At 37.3% G+C, this 19,273-nt stretch overlaps 1 protein-coding gene across 1 annotated transcript in view; it reads left to right on the top strand.

The window, feature by feature from the left end:
* The window catches only part of MEGF10 (multiple EGF like domains 10), a gene marked incomplete at its 3' end in the record, with an annotated part of 73,350 nt that extends 55,762 nt beyond the window's left edge, over positions 1-17,588 (top strand). The window contains exons 13-24 of the mRNA XM_084304593.1: positions 2,055-2,201; positions 4,423-4,557; positions 4,944-5,072; positions 6,664-6,792; positions 8,437-8,565; positions 10,990-11,118; positions 11,695-11,931; positions 13,218-13,345; positions 13,509-13,632; positions 14,681-14,725; positions 16,243-16,449; positions 17,428-17,588. Coding sequence (XP_084160719.1) covers positions 2,055-2,201; positions 4,423-4,557; positions 4,944-5,072; positions 6,664-6,792; positions 8,437-8,565; positions 10,990-11,118; positions 11,695-11,931; positions 13,218-13,345; positions 13,509-13,632; positions 14,681-14,725; positions 16,243-16,449; positions 17,428-17,588 — 1,700 coding nt within the window. The remainder of the gene's footprint in view (positions 1-2,054; positions 2,202-4,422; positions 4,558-4,943; positions 5,073-6,663; positions 6,793-8,436; positions 8,566-10,989; positions 11,119-11,694; positions 11,932-13,217; positions 13,346-13,508; positions 13,633-14,680; positions 14,726-16,242; positions 16,450-17,427) is intronic.
* Positions 17,589-19,273: the final 1,685 nt, after the last annotated feature.

The following is a 19,273-nucleotide window of genomic DNA, read 5'->3' as shown; positions in this document are numbered from 1 at the left end:
GTGTCAGCTTGTGCTTTCACAGACATAAACCCAAGTTTTCAGATTTGGGAACCTCAAGCAGAGAAGTCTGAAGTGTCTGAAATAAGTGGTCTTGTTTCTAAAATATGCAGTGATCTCATCCTGCTCATGTGCATCATCATCTCTCTGAATCAAACCGCTCTCTTCTATCTGGGTTCATGCACAAGTGCACTTCAGGAAAAAAGTTGTCCCAGACTGCTGAGAAGCCAGTTTATGCTCTCTGCCTCTCAAATGTGGATGCAGCTAGGAGAATGACATTGTCCGTCCAGGCAAAAAATGAAAAAAAAAAAAAAAAAAAAAAAAAGAAAGTAATGGTAGAAGAAACCTTTCATTTTTTGTTTGTTTGGCTGTATTCTTGGCAATCAATTCTTTTCAGGTCAGTATTAACTAAATGATCTTGTACAAATTGGGCTTTTAGGTGGCCCATACACTGTCTGCTGATGGTTATTATCTGGCTTCTAAAAATCAAGTGTTTTCTCTACTGCCAGCATTAGTTGGTGCAGTCTATTGAACCACATATTTGATTATTCAATCTGTTGATTTTCTTGCAAAGAAACAAACAATTTGAGTGTCTGGAGTTTCACCTTTCCTTTAATTAGAGACTTGGTCTTTGGATATAGGCAGCTTTACACGGCACATGCTGTGGGGGTTGGGGAATTACCTCTGTGCCTGGCCTAGGAATAAACACTGTCATTATTTTTCAGTGTTGCTACAAACACTGGGGTTTGCTCTTCAAAGTTAAAGATTTTTTCTTGTCACATGTGAAACTGTTTTGCTTTTTTAGGATCCTGGCAGCCACTGGACCTGTGGCATATTTTGCTGGAAATACTTACAAAGCAAGACATACTTGTGGTTGGATTCAGTCCACTTTCCCTTAGCTAAGGGCTTCATTCAGTAGAGGCGCTACAATAATACTTAATTGTTAATGCAAAGTACTGTAGACACAATGCGGTCTGAGTTCCACAGTGGAGCCTGCTGGCATTTAACATGCAGCGTACTTTGTAAAAGCAGATAGTGTGAAAAAGAAACAGGAATGTTATATTTCACGTTTCTGTGCTGCAATGGAAAAAAAGGCAATTAGGTGATGATAGTTAGTGGTTTGTGCTATGGCTCATGTATAGGGGTTCAGGTTGTAGTGATCTTCTAATCAATTTTATGCTAGAAATGGTTAGACAAAACACTGACTGACCAGCATCCTTAACACTGTTGCAGCTAAGCATTTTGGAATGCTCACATGGTGTGTTTTGAAACTCTTTGTGTGCACTACATTTTTCCATTTGGTATGAGGCTTAGCAGTAATCAGCTCACTACTAATTAGAAATCATTCTGTGTCCTGCACCCCATTATTAGACAAAGTTATCTCAGACTTTAAGAATTTTTACAGTCGGGGGAAAAGTTCCTGCAATACCTTTTCATCAAGTATTTCCTAACAGAAAATTTGAAAATAAGCGTTTGCTGTTTTAAAGCAGTCATTATGGAGGTAGCAAAAAAACATTGTTTTGCTACATGTGAATTACTTTCTACTTTCATTTCTCTTTATTGATACCAGTGGTGAAAGTGAGAGGAATAAAAGACTTTTTTTTTTTTTATATATAATATATATGTGTAACGGTCCTGGAAAATGATGGAGCTCTTCGTAATACCGAGAAATTTGCATTCATCTTTGTAGTAAGTCTTAAAGTGTTTGTGGGAAGGAAGCCTAGAGTTAGCATCCCATGGAGCTCTTATATTCCATGTGAATTGGCTGCGGAAGTGCTTTCCTGTTACGGAGCTCAGGATCAGCCCTTAAGTACATTTCATCAAACTGCAATATAAAAGAAACTCATTGTTTGGGGGTCTGGGGAAGGCAGGAGCAGAGATACAGGTTTACCTTCTTCTCGTTCTATTCTCCTGATTTTGGTGAAGTTTTCAAAAGCAGTTTTTTGTTAGTAGTGTTTTAAAAAAAAGTCCTCTGGGAACCAAAGGTTTAAAACAGCTATGCATAACAGTGCTTTCTATTTATGAGCTGACCATTTGTTTTTTCTTTGTGGTTGCAGGCATACACTGTGACAGTGTGTGTGCTGAGGGACAGTGGGGTCCAAATTGCTCGCTGTCCTGTTACTGCAAAAACGGGGCATCTTGTTCTCCAGATGATGGAATCTGTGAGTGTGCACCAGGATACCGAGGCACCACTTGTCAAAGAAGTAAGGACAAAATAATTGCTTTAAAACTTCTGCTTCTTCATCCTGTAACTGTAATACATGAGATACATGTACTTTGTTAATTGTGCTGTCAAGTACAGTCCTTGATCGGACATTTTAATTGTTAAAATGTATGAGTGCACAGAAATGTGTTATCTGAACTCAGTAAATGTTTCCAACTAGTAGTGCTCTTCTCTTTGTTGTATAACATTACTTTTATTCACATTGTGTGCAGTGACATTGTTATGCACATGACTTTTTGAGAAACAAATAGAGTAGGGGACTCTGCGCTAAGGCCAACATTTCCAAATGTTATTGACAAATGTGAATTTCTCAGTCCACATCTTGACGGGTAAATAAAACATCCATGATTTTCAGAAACTAAAATCCTTAGCTTCCCACTGTCCCACTGAATCTGGTAGGAATCATTAGTTTAACTATTGCTTTTTTTTTTTTTCTTTTTTTTTTTTAAACATTTATTATGAAGCATCAGAGAATGGCTAATAGGATCAGGCCTCACAGTAAGTACAGGATAGCATAGGTGTGTATGCTTGCATTTAAAAAACTTGTCCTTGTAAACTTTTAAGTGTTGCAAGAGGAGAGATACAGATGAACTGAGGCAATTCATACCAGAAATAAGGAGGGAAAAATAAGATAATGTACAGATATCTACCCACCCAAGAAAATGTATCACCATTTTCCAGCAATGAAGCTTTCTTCAGTTTACATTGTTGAAGCTCTGAGGGAAAGGTGCTCAGGGCAGAGAAATGTGAGTCCTCTGCAAATGGAAGGTAACAGTGTTTTCATAGCTCTCCCAGGAACAGGGTCAAGAAGCAGGGGGAGTAAAGCCCTGGCTATGGTACTCGGTCCTCTAGAAGTGGCAGAAAAGGAAGAAGGAGACATGAAATGATTACCAAAAGGTAGAGTGACGAAAAGGCAAAGGAAGACAAACAGTCCAGGAATGGGCAAGATTTCAAGCTGAAGAATGTGATTGCCTCTGGTACTTCTAAATCCCACATCAGAGGAGCATTAGTATTCCTTAAGCATTTCTAAGTGCAGTAATTATCCTCGCTATCTAATCTCTAAAGGACTTGCAGTTAATCAGATAATCCAAAGGTAGAGTAAATGTAACACTAAATGTACAAATGTCCCTTGTGTTTTGGAACTATGCCTAAAATCAGGACAAGTGACTTCCATGCTAGTGCATCTCAGAGCCCCTCTCTGGTGCATGGTCTGGAGGCCGAAAGACAAATGTCATAAGAATAATTTGGATCCCAATCAGAAAGTGCCTTTTCAGTAAACAGGAAGACCTTTTGGCACGGTTTCACTTGGAAAAGTTAGTTTCTTAGAGAGATGTGGCCACCTAATTTATATTAAGCGTATAACCAAAAGACTGAATCTTGAATGAAATTGAAATATCAAAAGATTCCAACAGAGTTTGTGTCAGTGCTGATTGCTGCTGTGCAACATGTATTTCTCTTGATTGTATCACATAATATTCTAATTTACAAGGAAAAAATTATAAAAGGAATTAGAGCAACAAAGAAAGAGATTTTATGCAAAACTCCAACTCCTCTCTCCTCCTTCCCAACCCCCAAAGAAATGAGTACCTTTGGCATAAGTATTAAGTGGAGCACTTTGTATTTTTCATCTCTTCTGTAAAAGTTAGGTGGTGTGTAGTTGTCTGCACAAGGTAATGAGTTACGATGAGTATCTAGATGAATGCATGACTTGAAAACATTTGTACATTTTTCTGAGTGAAGAGCTGGCAATTTGTTTGCCAGGTTAGGAAACAGAAGAAGTTAAGGTTTAAGGTGACTGTATTCATCTACCGATAAAGCTAACCCTGTTTTTTAAGGTACTTTTCTTCCAATATACTTTAAAGGACATTCACATTGTAGAGGGCGTATAATGTATAGGCAAGTATGCATAATATATGAAATATATATGCGTATCAAACATAACACAAGTAAAATATGGCCTGAGAAGTTACATAATGTCAGATAAGTAGTTACTGACTATAATACAGAAAGCTCCATAGGAAGATGAGCAAATCTTACACAGGTATAAAGCATTAATCTGTATTAGTATTGATGACCATTACAACCCTTGCATATTTAGAAAGCAGAGCTAATTAGAAGTTATAAACAATTGCACTAAAGAGCAGTTCATAACTGTGTATAAAGTGCAGGAATCAATGGCAGTTTGCTCTTTCTGATTCCAGTTTGTTCCCCTGGGTTTTATGGACACCGCTGCAGCCAGACATGTCCACAGTGTGTACACAGCAGTGGCCCCTGCCACCATATTACTGGATTATGTGACTGCTTACCTGGATTTACTGGAGCCCTCTGTAATGAAGGTACAAGCTATAGTAAAGACTCTGTGGGATGCAGAGACCAAGCGCTGTTTTTCATTCCGTCTACTGAAAGTATAAAACAAAAAGTGATTTCTGTTGTGGTATGTGCAGTTTACAAATATAGAATCTTAAGCAGTTTAAAGCTCTCTGAACACTTGATCCTTAAGTATGAAAAATACCTTTCTTCAAAACAGCACTTTATGCTTATATATATTATTTTTATAATGAGTATGTAAAATGGGCTTACCAGAACTTGTAATGCATTCTGCTATATTATACTAAGAAATACTTTTCTTGTTCCAGATATAAATCTCTTATTCTTGAAATAAAGAAATCACAATTTTGTGCTGATTACTAAAGGAATTCTAACACTGGTAACTTGTTCTCAGTATGTCCCAGTGGCAGATTTGGCAAGAACTGCGTTGGAATATGCACCTGCACCAATAATGGAACATGTAATCCTATCGACAGATCCTGCCAGTGTTACCCTGGTTGGATTGGTAGTGACTGCTCTCAGCGTAAGTATCAGCTTTTTTTCCTTTATTTTTGAAGCAATCAAGGTTCAGCTACATAAATTCTCTCCTTGTTGGTAAAGAAATACTGTATAAATCAGAAATGAGGACTTCATGGTATTTAATTAAGAGATCCTAAAGTTTACTGCATTTCATTTGCACTATCATAAACACAATGAATTTTCTAGTAAGTGGGCTGGAGCATACAACTGGATAATCCATTTTCAGTCTTCCTCTGCCTAAAGAGGAGTTTTAGAGAATATGCATCAGGCTTGTCTCAGAAGTGTGCTGCCAAAGGACAAGAGACAGTGCTCACAGACTACATCAAGGGCAACTCTAACAGGATGCAAGAAAAAAATTTCTCCAAAGCTCCAAAGTCTCCATTCTGGAAGAAGTTGTGAAATTTTTATTGTTGGAGATCCTTGGAGTGGAATATTGGACCAAATGATTCCAAAGGTCTCTTCCGACCTGAAGCATTCTGTGATTTGTGAATTTGCATTGTGCAGAGGCTACATGACCTGTTATTTGCTAGCATGTGCAATTATGTATTCTCCTCACAGTAAATGTTGTAAGCATCCCATGATTTGTATCCTCAGGACAGTTTTATGAATATTCGTGGCCTTTTTGTTTTGTTTTGTTCAGTTTTGTTTTTTAACTACCATTGCATAGAGAGCTACAGGCAAGGCTCAGAACAAAGCCAAGATTTTCTCAAGTAGCAAGTCTGTACTGTGGTTGTGAGAACAAGCTCATTGTTCTTAAACTTGTTAACATCTTATTAGGAAATCTCTTTCGCTATGACTTTTTGTAAGTACTTTTGTTTTTTTTCTTCCTTTCATAAAGAAGTTTCACAGATGCACATTCTTAGTGTTGTTCTACCTCACTTGATTTGTGCATGGTCTGCTAATCAGTGAAGACTTTGTTACTGACATAAAAAGTAGGCCTGGGCCCTAGTTTTCTTACATTTGATCAAGTTATTTTATTAAATAATTACTAAATAAGGCATTCTCCAGATGCCTTACTGGATCCATACAAATTACTATTGACAAGAAAGAACTAGATGAAGCAAAATTTTCAGAGGAAGCACATAGCTAATAGTATAAGGTACCAAAATCCACACAATCTCCAACGCATGCATGTAAAAATTTCAATCAATGTTACCCACTAAACCATGTCCCTAAACACCAGGTCCAAACTTTAATGTAGCATCTAAGAGTGTATGTAGCATCTAACAGTGGAAATGCAGGGAGTAATCTTAGTATTGTTCTTCAGGTGTAGGCTACAAGATATATTTCAGACTTCTCCGTTCTCCACAAGAAAGCTGGTGTAAAGTGTCCTAGTTACTAAGAATTGAGTATGTATCACTGGTTTCATACATTAAGTCTTTTTGAGCACTTTTTGTCTTTAGTAAAATGAATCCATAACTTATAAAAGTCTGTGGCTATTGTCTCTAAATGGAGCAGCCCAAAATATTTGTTTAAAAGAAAAACAACAAACCCCAAACCAAACAGCCCTCTCATGTGCTTGTAAGCAGCTCTCCATTCATGAGTACCAAAGAACTTGTCATTTGTGATTGATTACTTGCTCTGGGTTGTTTCAGCTTGCCCACCTTCTCACTGGGGACCAAACTGCATCCACACGTGCAACTGCCATAATGGAGCTTACTGCAGTGCCTACGATGGAGAGTGCAAATGTACCCCAGGATGGACTGGCCTTTACTGTACACAGCGTAAGTGACTGTTATTGTCCATTCATAGTCTTAACATGCCTACAAATCAGTGACAAAATTTGCCTTCAGTATTTTCACACTTTGTTAATTTCTTCTGCTGCTGCTAAACCTTTCTCATCCAGAAGATGCAAGGCATAACCTCTACGGTTGCAGGGGAAGGCCCTGTAAAATCACTGGAGGCTTGCTGGCCATTGCATTTGTGCTCCTTTTTAGCCTTCCTTCAGAGGAAGATAACCTTTGGCCACAGGCAGACATCCCAGTGGAAAAAGCTGTCATGTGCACATGCAGAACGAATGACTGGCATTCAGGTGCTACCACTATACCTGTACAGTTATGGCTGCGGACCATAGCATGGTTAATATTAAATATGTACCAGGCAAGATGACGGTACCATGTAAATCTTTCACTCTCCAAAACCTCCCTAAGAAATACTGTTGCAGTGGAGAACCAACAACCAAGATAATAACATAACACAATGCTGACAAAAGCCATGAGAATAGCTTCTGGCTTAGCTGTGGCTGTGATCTACCGAGGTGTAGTCCCTGTTGTCATTCCAAAATGGTCAGACTACATCTCTGACCTGTAGCTGTTACATCCAGGGGGCAACTGCAACAGCAGCTGTAGGTCAGTAGCTGTAATTCACAGTTCTATGTAGAAACAATTTTACTTGGAACTTAGAAACATAAATTCACTAAGTTGCTATTCTATCATTTGTTTTGGATTTTAGGTAATTAGCACATGAATACTGATTTTTTCCTGAGACCTTTTCATCCAAGTAAAAATACAAAAAGTTCAGCAACTGTGTAGGTATGTGGCACACATTATGTGCTTGGCAACAATTCATACAAAGTCCGAGAGAGAAACATTAGATACTGACAAGTTGTTTTCTTATCTTTATTACAAATTATAAATTAATGGCTTCAGTTTGGTTTATCAATACAGGTATCCACACTTTCTGTAATCCGGGCACATCCGTTATCTTCAAACTAACGAAAAATAAGACTACTGACTGTTTTGCATGCCATGTTTAAATAACGTTTTCATAAAATCATAACTCTCTTTTTCAACTGAACAATGTCATAGTGGCAGGAAGTAACACATACATTATAGTGCCATATGGATGCAGCTCTGGAAAACACTCACTGTTTTGGTTCAGCTGTCAGCTATCATGGTTATTTTGCTTCCTGCTGGTGAATAATGATCTCTTTGCGGTGATATATCTTCTTCCTACTGAAATGACATCTTTGTGAGGAGCTGAGATTCAATATGTTATTATTTTTATTCTTTTATGATTCGACATCAGCTGTGTAGAAAATATGTCCGAAGGTTCATTCATCACTAATCAGAATCACTGCTCTGGTTCACAAAGTGCCCTCTTTCTCCTTAAAACATATATCTTTGAGGAGCCCTTCTTGCTGCCTTCTTATGATCATCTGCTGTCCCCAAAATTTGCAATCTCATTTTTATGTACTTGTTGCCTAATGAATATTCTAAATCCCTTAAAATGTGGTAGGTCTTAATCTGTTGTGTTTATACAGTGCCACATTGAAATGGCTTTTCAATGACGTACTTAATCAGAATATTTGAATTTATTGCTAGAGCACCTGTTTCACTCCTTTTTTCCTCTCCCTCCTTGTTTTGCAGGATGTCCCCTTGGGTTTTATGGGAAGGATTGTGCATTGATATGCCAATGTCAGAATGGAGCTGATTGCGACCACATCAGTGGGCAGTGTACCTGCCGCACAGGATTCATGGGGAAGCACTGTGAGCAGAGTAAGTAGGAATGGGAGTTGTCCATGCTTGATAACTAACACCAAATCCTGAGCCAAGCTCCTGTTATTTTGGCAAGTGCTGTGATGCAACCTCCTGGCTTCAATGAGAATCTTAACTGTGCAAGAGCTTCAGGAGTCAGACCCAGGCTATTTCCAAGCAGATAAATGCCCCCAGAATTAGTTATTAGGACTGATTATGATGGTGGTTGTTTCTTTCACCTTGTAGCTACATTTCAGAGGCATTTGTACCACATTCTAGCTGCTTTGGACATAATGCTTAAAAAACAACAGCTCTGACACGTAAAAGTAACAAATTAGTCTGAGTAATTATCATTAGCATAAAGCACAATGAAAATTATTAGTTAGAAAACTATAGATAAGTAGTATCACATCATTACTAGTGGATAAAATTAAAATTTGTGATGTGTCTTTACAATTCAGATGGATTATAAAAGCATAATAAATGTCATTTTATTTTCCTACATGTGATTCTTTACCCCAGAAAATTAAGAATAGCACCACTGACATCAGTGGTGGTATAATGTTGTACAACATTAAAAGAATAATCAGGCTCATAAAGACAGAAAGCTCATGAAGACAGAACTCTATTAGTGAAGCATTACAGTGTGAGTGGTGCTCTCAATATTCATGCATTAGTGCAATGTGAAGCAATCCATTCCACACAAGGTCCCACATACCCCTAATTTAACTTAATTACTATTTTGAAGATTTAAACTTGTGTTTTTCGTCAGCACTGCGCATAAGTCTTTGTTTTTGATATGTGGGGGTTGTTTCATATTATCTATGGCATGTCACACCTGGCAGTACTCTAACAGATGGGAGGGGAGGTTACCATGTACTGAACTTTATCCCCACAGACACAGTTTATTCCCTCAGCAGTGGGCCTAGCTCCAGCTGCAGGAGGTGTTTTGTAGGTAAGGCTAATGGGCACCTGGGGTAGAACCACTGAAAATACAGTAAAGTACTTTTTTTCCTAAGAAAAATACAGTTACAATGAAATAGAAATATTTTGGGGGAATGTTTATTTCAGTAAAATGATACATTGCAACATGTCATTATTAGTTATTTAAATTTTCTTATTCTACTCTGATGATATCAGGATGTTTTACTTAAAAATGAGAATAATGCTTAGGAAAAGGTGAAGTTTTTAAGATCCTCTTCTGATGTCATCATATCAAAATATTATTTCAAATACTTTAGCAAATCTAGCTGTGTTAGGATGTTTATAGATTTGACATTTTATACTATAATTTGGTAATGATGGTTCAACAATATTAAACTAAGTGTTCTGATATTTATGAATTGGAACTTCAGTTTTAAAGAATTGACTTTGCATTCCAGTTTAGATTTCAAGATGCCAAAATATATCTTGGAATAGTATCTTTTGCACAGACATTGACTTCATTGGTTGTAATCTTGTTTTATGGAATGTAACCAAGAGAAGGTGGTGGTATATAAGCAGGAAATTACACGTGCATCTGGATTTATCAAGATTGCAAAGAAGTTTCTTTGTCACCTATTGTGTTATATTATCTCATAAATTATTGTAAACTAGGAATACATAAAAGATGTGTTAGATTTTTTTTAAAGGACAAAATAATGTAGTTAAAAATCCTGAGGTTCAGAAATTTGAGTCTCAGAAAGAGAAATACCACCCTTCCTCAAACTATCAGTACTACAACAATGTAACAAGTCACACAGTAACACAGGTGTCAACATGAAAGAAATAATTTTTATCAGTGTAGGATAATTTTCTATCATGCGAATTATGTGATGTAGGATACATTTTGATTGGTAATTATTTATTGTATACAAATCATTCTGGGAGAGACGAATGCATGTAAAACTGTTCCAATTAAGTTATTTTTCATAATTTAATATTTTTCTACTCCTTGTAGTTTCTCAGTGAACACATTATGGTATCAAAGTATCCTATAAGCAGTCTGGGATCAGTTTTTATGTATGTAGGTGGTGCATATTAGGCTTGTGGTCCTCGTCTCTTGCCCTGTCACCACATTAGCACATCTGCCATACACATGACACCAGCCAGATGCCTGGCATCACTCCTATGATTACAGGGTTCTTCAAGCACTTAGATCTGCGTAACCTGTGAGACCAGGCACGCCTAGTCTTCGCTGTCTTCTGCCTTTCTAATCTATTTCTTTTTCCATTTTTCACACGCACACACACACGTAGGTAGAGCGTTCCTCTTCATAAAATCTTTCAGTTCTACCACTAATAAGATATCGCCATCTGCTGGCCATGTGGGAAAACATCCGTGGTTAGACTGCAAATGGTAGCTGGTGTAGTGCTGTAGGTCTGTAATACATACAGATCTGTACACGTTTCAGAAGTGGTAACTGTCTGCTTTTCATTTACACGTATTTTATCTAATTCTGTGCAGAATGTCCTCAAGGTACCTATGGGTACGGATGCCGGCAGATATGTGACTGTCTGAACAACTCGACCTGTGACCACATCACAGGGACGTGTTACTGCAGCCCGGGCTGGAAGGGGGCCAGGTGTGATCAAGGTAAGGTGCCAAAATTACTGTAGATGCTGAAAATTACTGTAATTACTTTCTCTAAAACTTAGTCAACCTATTCAACTATTTGAGGTCAACTTATTTGACAACCTATTTGAGGTCATCTATGCATCAGCCATTAAATTAATTTTGTGTGTGTTTAATATGTGTTTAAATTGTCTTTTACTAAATTGTATATATTTTGTATATTTGTGAGTATTAGATGCCTCAGTAGTAGCTTATTGGACCAAAGCACTCAGGTGCTGATTGAATGAAATGTTTTACAGTGCTGTACTGTCCAAAGCTGCTGATAAGAGTGTGCACTTTATCTGCTTTGCACTTTTGCCTAGAAAATTTCTTTTCTTTTTTCTTAATTTTTCACCTCTTTCTGTGAAAAAGATGAATGACTTTCCTCCAGGCTAGGGCTGTTTTTATGTTGTTTTCTGACATAGTTCTATTTTGGCATTGTGAAGTACAGTTAAAATTAACAGAAAGAAAGATTGAGAAGTGAAATATTGTCTTCTGCTCCTGACACGTGAGCCTCACAATTTATGTAATATATTTTCATTTCTTTTTGTATTTCAGCTGGTGTAATTATAGTGGGAAACTTGAACAGTCTAAGCCGTACCAGTACTGCCATCCCTGCTGATTCTTACCAGATAGGGGCTATAGCAGGCATTATCATTCTTGTCTTGGTTGTACTTTTCCTGCTAGTGCTGTTCATCATTTACAGACAAAAGCAGAAAGGGAAAGAAACAAATATGCCCTCAGTGACCTATACACCTGCTATGAGAGTCATCAATGCAGATTACACCATTTCAGGTAAGTGAGATTTAGAACAGATTGTTTCCTCTGTCTCTTGACTTTTTGTTTTCAGTCGAGCTCTGACGGGGTTCATATAACAGGGTTGAATGTGCGTGTTTCACCTTTCTACATTAGTGAAGGCTGCTCTGAGCAGGAGCATATTTGTCTCTAGAGAGTGCATCTACAAGTCTGCTTTGCAAGCCTTCCTTGAAAGAGACGGGGAGGGTTCTTCTGTCTTTAGGAAAGAGGAGTCAGACTCACTGTTTCCTATGGCAATTTATAGCAGAGCAGCCCCTGAGACCACACTACTTACTAGTAAACCAGCACACCAGAGCAGTGGCAGGCTTGTGTCACCTTCCAGCTGCCAGAGACAGTTCAACATGGTTCAGAAGGATGCTGGTTCAGCATCTGTAACTGTTTAGTTTGTTCTGTATCGTAGTCATTTCATCTGTGCATTTAGTACAAAAAAGCTGGTATATGCTCGTAAAATAAAGGATCAAGTGATCATATATCTTGCTTTACTCAGTAACATTTTACACCCCTAAATATTTTTCTGTGTTAACCAGGGGATATATGAACCTCACTATTCCTCTGTGCCTAGTTTTAAACAGACTTGGAAAGTGTGGCAAAATGTAGTTTCTGCTGAGACTTCAAATTCAATGCCAACAGCTTGTATACAGAAAGACTGCTATAGATTGAGGAAATCAGAATTTCACACTAGCTGCAGCAAGTCTGTGTAGAGGGGCAGAGTGGTCCAAGTTTGAAACAGGTCAGGGGAAGGAGCAATGTTCCTGAAACAGGACAGGAGTTTTTGATCCATGGATGTGAGTTGGGATGCAGGTGTACATGAAAATTCAGGTAATCCTTTGTTTTGCTCACAGCTATTAAGGAAGCTGGCAGCTAAAGAAGCCAGCAGAAGCATTTGTCAGAGCAGAGAAAGATATACCAGCGAAGACAGTGGTGCTGTTTAAGCACCAAAAAATGTTGCTGTGAACTCTATGGTGAAAGTGTCTATGACTTGGACAATGCCATGGTTACAGATGCAAAATGAAACAAGGGATCAGAGCAGAAAGGCAAGTCATTAAGTAACACTTGAGAATGCTCTTTGCTAAAAGTGGGGATGCAACTAGTCAGTTACTGCACTGTATCTCTTATTCATTTAGAAGTACGCAAGATTTCTAGATTTTTATTCAAGAAACTCCAGACTAGATTCTGAAATCAATGTAGCACTGTGGAAAACATAGATTAAGAAAGAAATTGCATGTTATTTTAAGTTGATCATTTTCTTTTCTTTTCCTTTTCAGAAACCATCCCTCACAGTAATGGTGGAAATGCTAACAGTCACTATTTCTCTAACCCTAGTTATCACACTCTAACTCAGTGCACTACCCCACCTCATGTCAACAACATGGACAGGCTGACCCTGGCAAAGGTAAAGCTGAAAAGTCTAGATTCTTCTGTGTAGATTAGCTGCCAATTTATTTTACTGTGTTCCCTCTCATTGGATTTATTTTGCTTTCCCTGACTATCTCCTAGTGGCATGCAGCAATCCCCTAACAGTTTCAGTTTCTATTATCTGTCTTTCTTTGAAATAGGCAAAAAACAATCAGCTGTTTGTGAACCTTAAAAATGTGGAACCTGGAAAACGAGGCACCATGATGGACTACACTGGAACACTGCCTGCTGACTGGAAACATGGTGGTTACCTCAATGAGCTCGGTAAGAAAAAAATCAATGTTATTTTTATTGTAGCTGAGAAGGAATAGAAAACAGATTTTTTTATTATTTTTTTTTCTGTGTAGAACATGTTCTCCAGTCAAGGTATCAGAATGGTTCTTCTGTGACACTAGTAAGCCTTGTTTGTATTTTCAGGTTTGTCAGATTCTGTGAGGCTCAGGGTTATGGGTTTGTACTTCCTTTAAGGCAGTACCCATACAGATGAAAAAGTGACTCCTTATGAGGGACTGTCAATCAATCTGATGCTCCATTTCATGCCCCATGGAGGTGTGATATGCAAAAGATCTCCTTTTATAAAAAGTTTTTCATATTAATTAATGTCATAATGCAATCAATGTTTTACAGTAGTGTTTTTGTTTGGCAAAACTACAATTTCTTAGTAAATTAATGAGAGGTTACATATATCTTTTTTTTTTTTTTTTTTTTTTTTAATCCCCATCATCTTGAATCTGAGATTTATATTGAGATTATTGAGATAAATTTGTTCCTAACAGCTAATTGTAAAGCTGTAGACGTAGGCACTAGTAGTTCAGGCCATTCCGTCGGGTCAAAGAGCTGTAACAGAGTGACCTTGGACAACACAGTGGGAGTGATTAACTGTGAAAGCAAAATACCAAGAACTGTAGTGAACTTCCATACTCTGAGGTTTTCAGGTCAAGATGGGATGCCTTTCTGGTAGATACAGTTTACCCAGACAGAAGATATGTGTTAATCAAACATCAGTTATTAGGCTCATTCAAGAGTAACTGGGCAAAATGTAATGGCCTGTGACTTGTGTGAGGTCAAACAGGTAATTTCATAGTCCTTTATAACCTTACCCACCTTTCTTGTTCAGAGAGCTACTGATAGCTTGCAGATACTAATAATGCTTTTGCAACCCTATATTGGGCAGTCTCACAGGGCTTATGAGAGAATACTTCCACTAAGGTAGAAATTAATCCCAAAAGTAATTTGAAAAATATAGAAGCTGTTATGTAATCAGTTTTCTTTGATTTTAAAACTTCTCTGGTTTTGATATTATTTTTATCAGGTGCTTTTGGACTTGATAGGGGATATTTGGGAAAATCCCTGAAAGGTGAGTTTTTTTCTGTTGCATTTAGATGAAATGACATCAATATTCAGTTTACTCTTATAAATTATATTTGGTTTCTGCAAAGAGAATATAATATAATTTTGGACTAAATTACTGTGTAATTGAATCAATGCCATAAATGCATGAATTTTTGTTTGTGTATTTTTTTGTTTTGTTTTGTGAGGGTAGGTTTCTTAAAACAAAATGAACCACACACACAAAAACAAAAAACCTCAAGGCTTTCTAAGTCCATTATGTGTCCCATACAACAAATGTTTCTGTAATGCACAAGGCACAAAATGGCTCTTATTCTAGCCAGGTGAAGAAGAATTTCAGCTTAGTGAGCTAGGTAAGGATGCATGCTGCCTCAGATGAAAGGCTTTAAAAGAGAACCAATTCCTCTTGCAAATGGCATGGACAGTGTAGGACTACATAATCACAAACAAGCCTGCAATGCTTCAACATGCTCACTGCAGGACTTTGGAATGTTTATCAAAGTATGAATGCATAGAGAAGAATAAAAAGCTTGGGACATTCACGGTAATTATGGTATTTTGATATTTTGAATTATCCAGATTACTCATAAGACTTGATGCTGGACCATACTTGTGAATGCAACTGTTTTTGTTTTATGACTGAGGTATAGCAAGGGTGATTGGAATGTCTGGATATACAAACAATGAAAAAAGTGTAGCTAAATAAGTTAAATATGTTGACAAGAACAGCTGGTTTGTCACCTTATTTATAATACTGGACAATTTAAGCTGGAGAAGTAATTTGCTATATATTGCTACTTGAGATTCCCTGGTTTTGCTGGACTAGAAGGATCTTAATGCAACATATCTTAAAGGAGACACAAGTTTATGAGCACATACCCACTGTCAGGCTTACCAAAGTCATTCTCAAGCTGAATCTTTACTCAGGAATCAGTTGAGAAAGTCTCAGCTCTGAAGTTTAAATAATACAACATATCACAGAGCAACACAGAGAATAAAGTAACACAGACACCGCAAAATCTCTTAAGAGAAACTTCTGAGAAACTCTTTTGGTGTGGCTGCATGTTCAAACTTTGCACCAAATAGGCCATCTCTAGAAGCCACCTTGCCGTTGCTATCAGAAATAGTCTGTTAGATCACTTATTTTAATCATGTCCTTAGTTCAGCACTTGCAAAGGCAAAAGTATTCTGAAGACCGTATAAAAATCTGATTCTACACATTGTCTGTATTTAATGCTAGCTTCTATCTTAATCAGAAGTGAAGTTACTCGGATGTTTTGCTGATGGCAAGATCAATCCCTTAAAAGAGCAGACCAGTAGGGGTTAATTGCTGTATAACAATTTGGAAATGTTATGACTAGTTTCAATATAAATACCCATGTATGAGTGACTTTTAAAACTCAATGTTAGAGAAAGTCTGTGTAATTTCAGAGTTGTGTAAAAGTGGAAATGCATTTTGCTCTGTTTAGTATCAACATCCAAATTACATCGTGTACTTGAGAGAGTATGTTTTTCTTTTTTCAGATCTAGTGAAGAACTCAGAATACAATTTAAGCAATTGCTCATTGAGTAGCTCTGAAAACCCATATGCTACTATAAAAGACCCACCAGCTCTTGTACCAAAGAGTTCAGAATGTGGCTATGTTGAAATGAAGTCACCAGCTCGCAGGGACTCCCCGTACGCTGAGATTGCCAGCTCTGCTTCAGCCAATAAGAATGTTTATGAAGTTGGTAAGTAGAAATTCTGCTTCGAGATTTTGAAGGTTAATAAGAGGAAGCACAAAATTCTTTTCCTTTGAATCAATTTAATGAAAACACATGAAAAAATACCTACTGAAAAAAATTATGATCCTTTCAAATTCTATTTTTTGTTCAAAAACTGTAAAAACAAACTCATTATTTTCAGATAAGTGATGTAATTCACAAGAGCACCATTTAAAAATGCCTTGAGCTCTATGTTCCATAATCCACAGCTACCTCTGGATTTCCTTAGTTTGAAAGTCTTTCTGTAAACAACAGCAGAAGATATGCTCAGTTTTTAACTGCAATATAATTCAGATCTGTTAAGTACTGAACACAGGTGGAACAAGTGTATAGGAGGGATAGAAAAGGTCTGTTTCCTCTCCTTGAGCAGAAAAGTGCATTTTCACCCACAGAAGTGATATTTTAATGATAGGAGTCCTATATGGTTGCTGCATTACTGCAGTTACAGAAAACATTAGGGTCTTGTAGCATATTATTTCCCTAATGGTCTCAAGACCAGAATAATGTGTGTGTCACACATTACAGGACACCATTTTCCATTACTGTTCCCAGTTAGCTATTCTTCTGAAATCCATCAGTATCTGTGTTGTATTTTTTAAGGATTTTTATAAGATCTTGATTAAAACCCCCCATTTTTAAAAAATTTAATCTTTTTTTTTTTTATTTGTCCATATAGAGAGAACATACATGTATGCTGATCCACTTGGTTTTGTCATTAAATATACTCATGGTAGGGCCCCAATGCAAGCTTAGAGGCACTATTTGGTGTAAAGCTCGAATGCCTTAGCATCAACTCACCAACACACCTTCATTTCAGGACTCAGCATGACAAGGAATCTTTGCCTTGGAGCAGATAGAATATTTTGTTATGCAAACTGCAATGAAATACAGTGTTTTCTCTTTGCCATTTCTTGTGCTGAACATATGTGCTCTCTTTTATTGCAGAACCAACAGTGAGCGTTGTCCAGGGAGCATTCAGCAGCAGTGGACGTTTCAGCCAGGATCCTTATGATCTTCCGAAAAACAGCCACATTCCATGTCACTATGACTTGCTACCAGTTCGAGACAGCCCCACATCCTCTACAAAGGAGGTTGGCAGTGAATGACCCCAAAAGCTGAAGTGTAGCACAGTGGGACTCTCAAGGGGACAAGTGGCATGGCTCCTTCCTCTAGTTTACCATCCTATGGCTCCTAATCTGTCCAGCAGGCGATTGCTGTACATAAAACAGGAATCTCTACATGAAGTTTGTATTGTATATACAAGTGACGGATGGACAAATGCCACACTTGGGAGACCTTGATTGTTCTTTTTTTTTTTTTTTTTTTCATGGCAGTTAATTTTATAGAAACAGGTATACAACACATTTATACTGTAATATACTGGCTTAAAAATCTTAGTTTGCAGTTTTGCTAACAGATCCCACTTCAGCTACTTTATATGTGGACTTGATATTTGTCATGTTTCAAAGTAGAAAATACTCCCAGGACAGTGCAACTTGCCAAATGCCACTTTATACAGGTGATTAGTTATGTAGAAGAAAAACTGCCTTGCCAAATTTTACCTTCCATTCTGATCTTTAGTCAAGACATACTAAGAAACAAGATCAGATGGGTTGTGAGTAAGCACAATGCTGCAATTGTTTGGGAATTCCATCATCAGGCATTTTTTGTCCCTTACTGATGGTGGGAATACTTTGCTTGAATAGTTTTGAAGATGACAAAAGCATTGCATACATCAATATTATACGATGCCTCAAGATCTCTGGGTACTCCAAACCCAGCACCAGTCCTCAACAAATCTTTTGCTACATTTCAACTCCATATGCTGCAGTTCTGACCACTATTTCTTCCATACACAACTAATAATCCACAACATATCAGTAATTACTTCATAAAATATGTAAATTAAATCAGATTATTTTTGTCAGCATGGACTGAGTGTGTAAGGAGTGGAAAAAGGTGATGAATTATGTAAACCTGACTTGCAATGAAAGGTTTACATTTTATAAACAGGTAGTAATAATTACTGTAATATAGGGTAAAAACAGTTAAATGTTGTGATTTTTTTCTTAGAAATAACTAAGCAATCTCTGTGCATACTTGCTAAAGGCACCTTTTCTTTTTTATAGTTGATGTAGGGAAAAACATGCTTAAGCTGGTCTTTTGCATTGCTAATAACGTGACACATGTACTCCCATTCTTCATTAACTTCTGTCTCAATTTTTAAGGTGTACATCTGTGTTCCTAGTGATCTAGCTTGTAATTGCAAAAAATATTCTACTGTGTGTCTTTTTTTCTTTTTTTCTTTTTTTTTTCTTTTTTTTTTTTTTTTTTTTTGCATTTTTGCCAACTGGCCTTTACTTTGTCTGGTTAAAGAGACCTCTGGGTGGAGGAAGAGGATTAAAGTAAGGATAATGTCATAGTGATACTATAAGAGGTGGTTAGCAATTACATAATAGTTTAACTTGAATTCTAATGAATTCATTGGAAAAATAAAATATCAAGGTGTTTTTGTTGGGGATAATAACAATGCAAAAAATGTATTAAAAAAAAAAAGAAAAAAAAGAAAGAACAGACTGCCTCTTTGAAGTGTAGCTCATTCTGTTGACTACATGGATGGAGACCATCCTTCCAAAAGGATCTTTTCTCTGTTTGAAACGGTCTGAAAAAGATACCTTTAGAAACCTAAAAAAGATATTCTCAGCTGTTGCAATATTACTTCCAGCTGCTTGTACGGTGATGCCATCTGCTGATGTGCTTGTGACATAATCGCAGCAGTCTTCACCCTGCC

This window comes from Netta rufina, assembly GCF_964035555.1.
Source record: "Netta rufina genome assembly, chromosome: Z".
In the NCBI taxonomy this organism is placed as follows: domain Eukaryota; kingdom Metazoa; phylum Chordata; class Aves; order Anseriformes; family Anatidae; genus Netta; species Netta rufina.
This window is presented reverse-complemented; position numbering and strand designations above follow the sequence as displayed.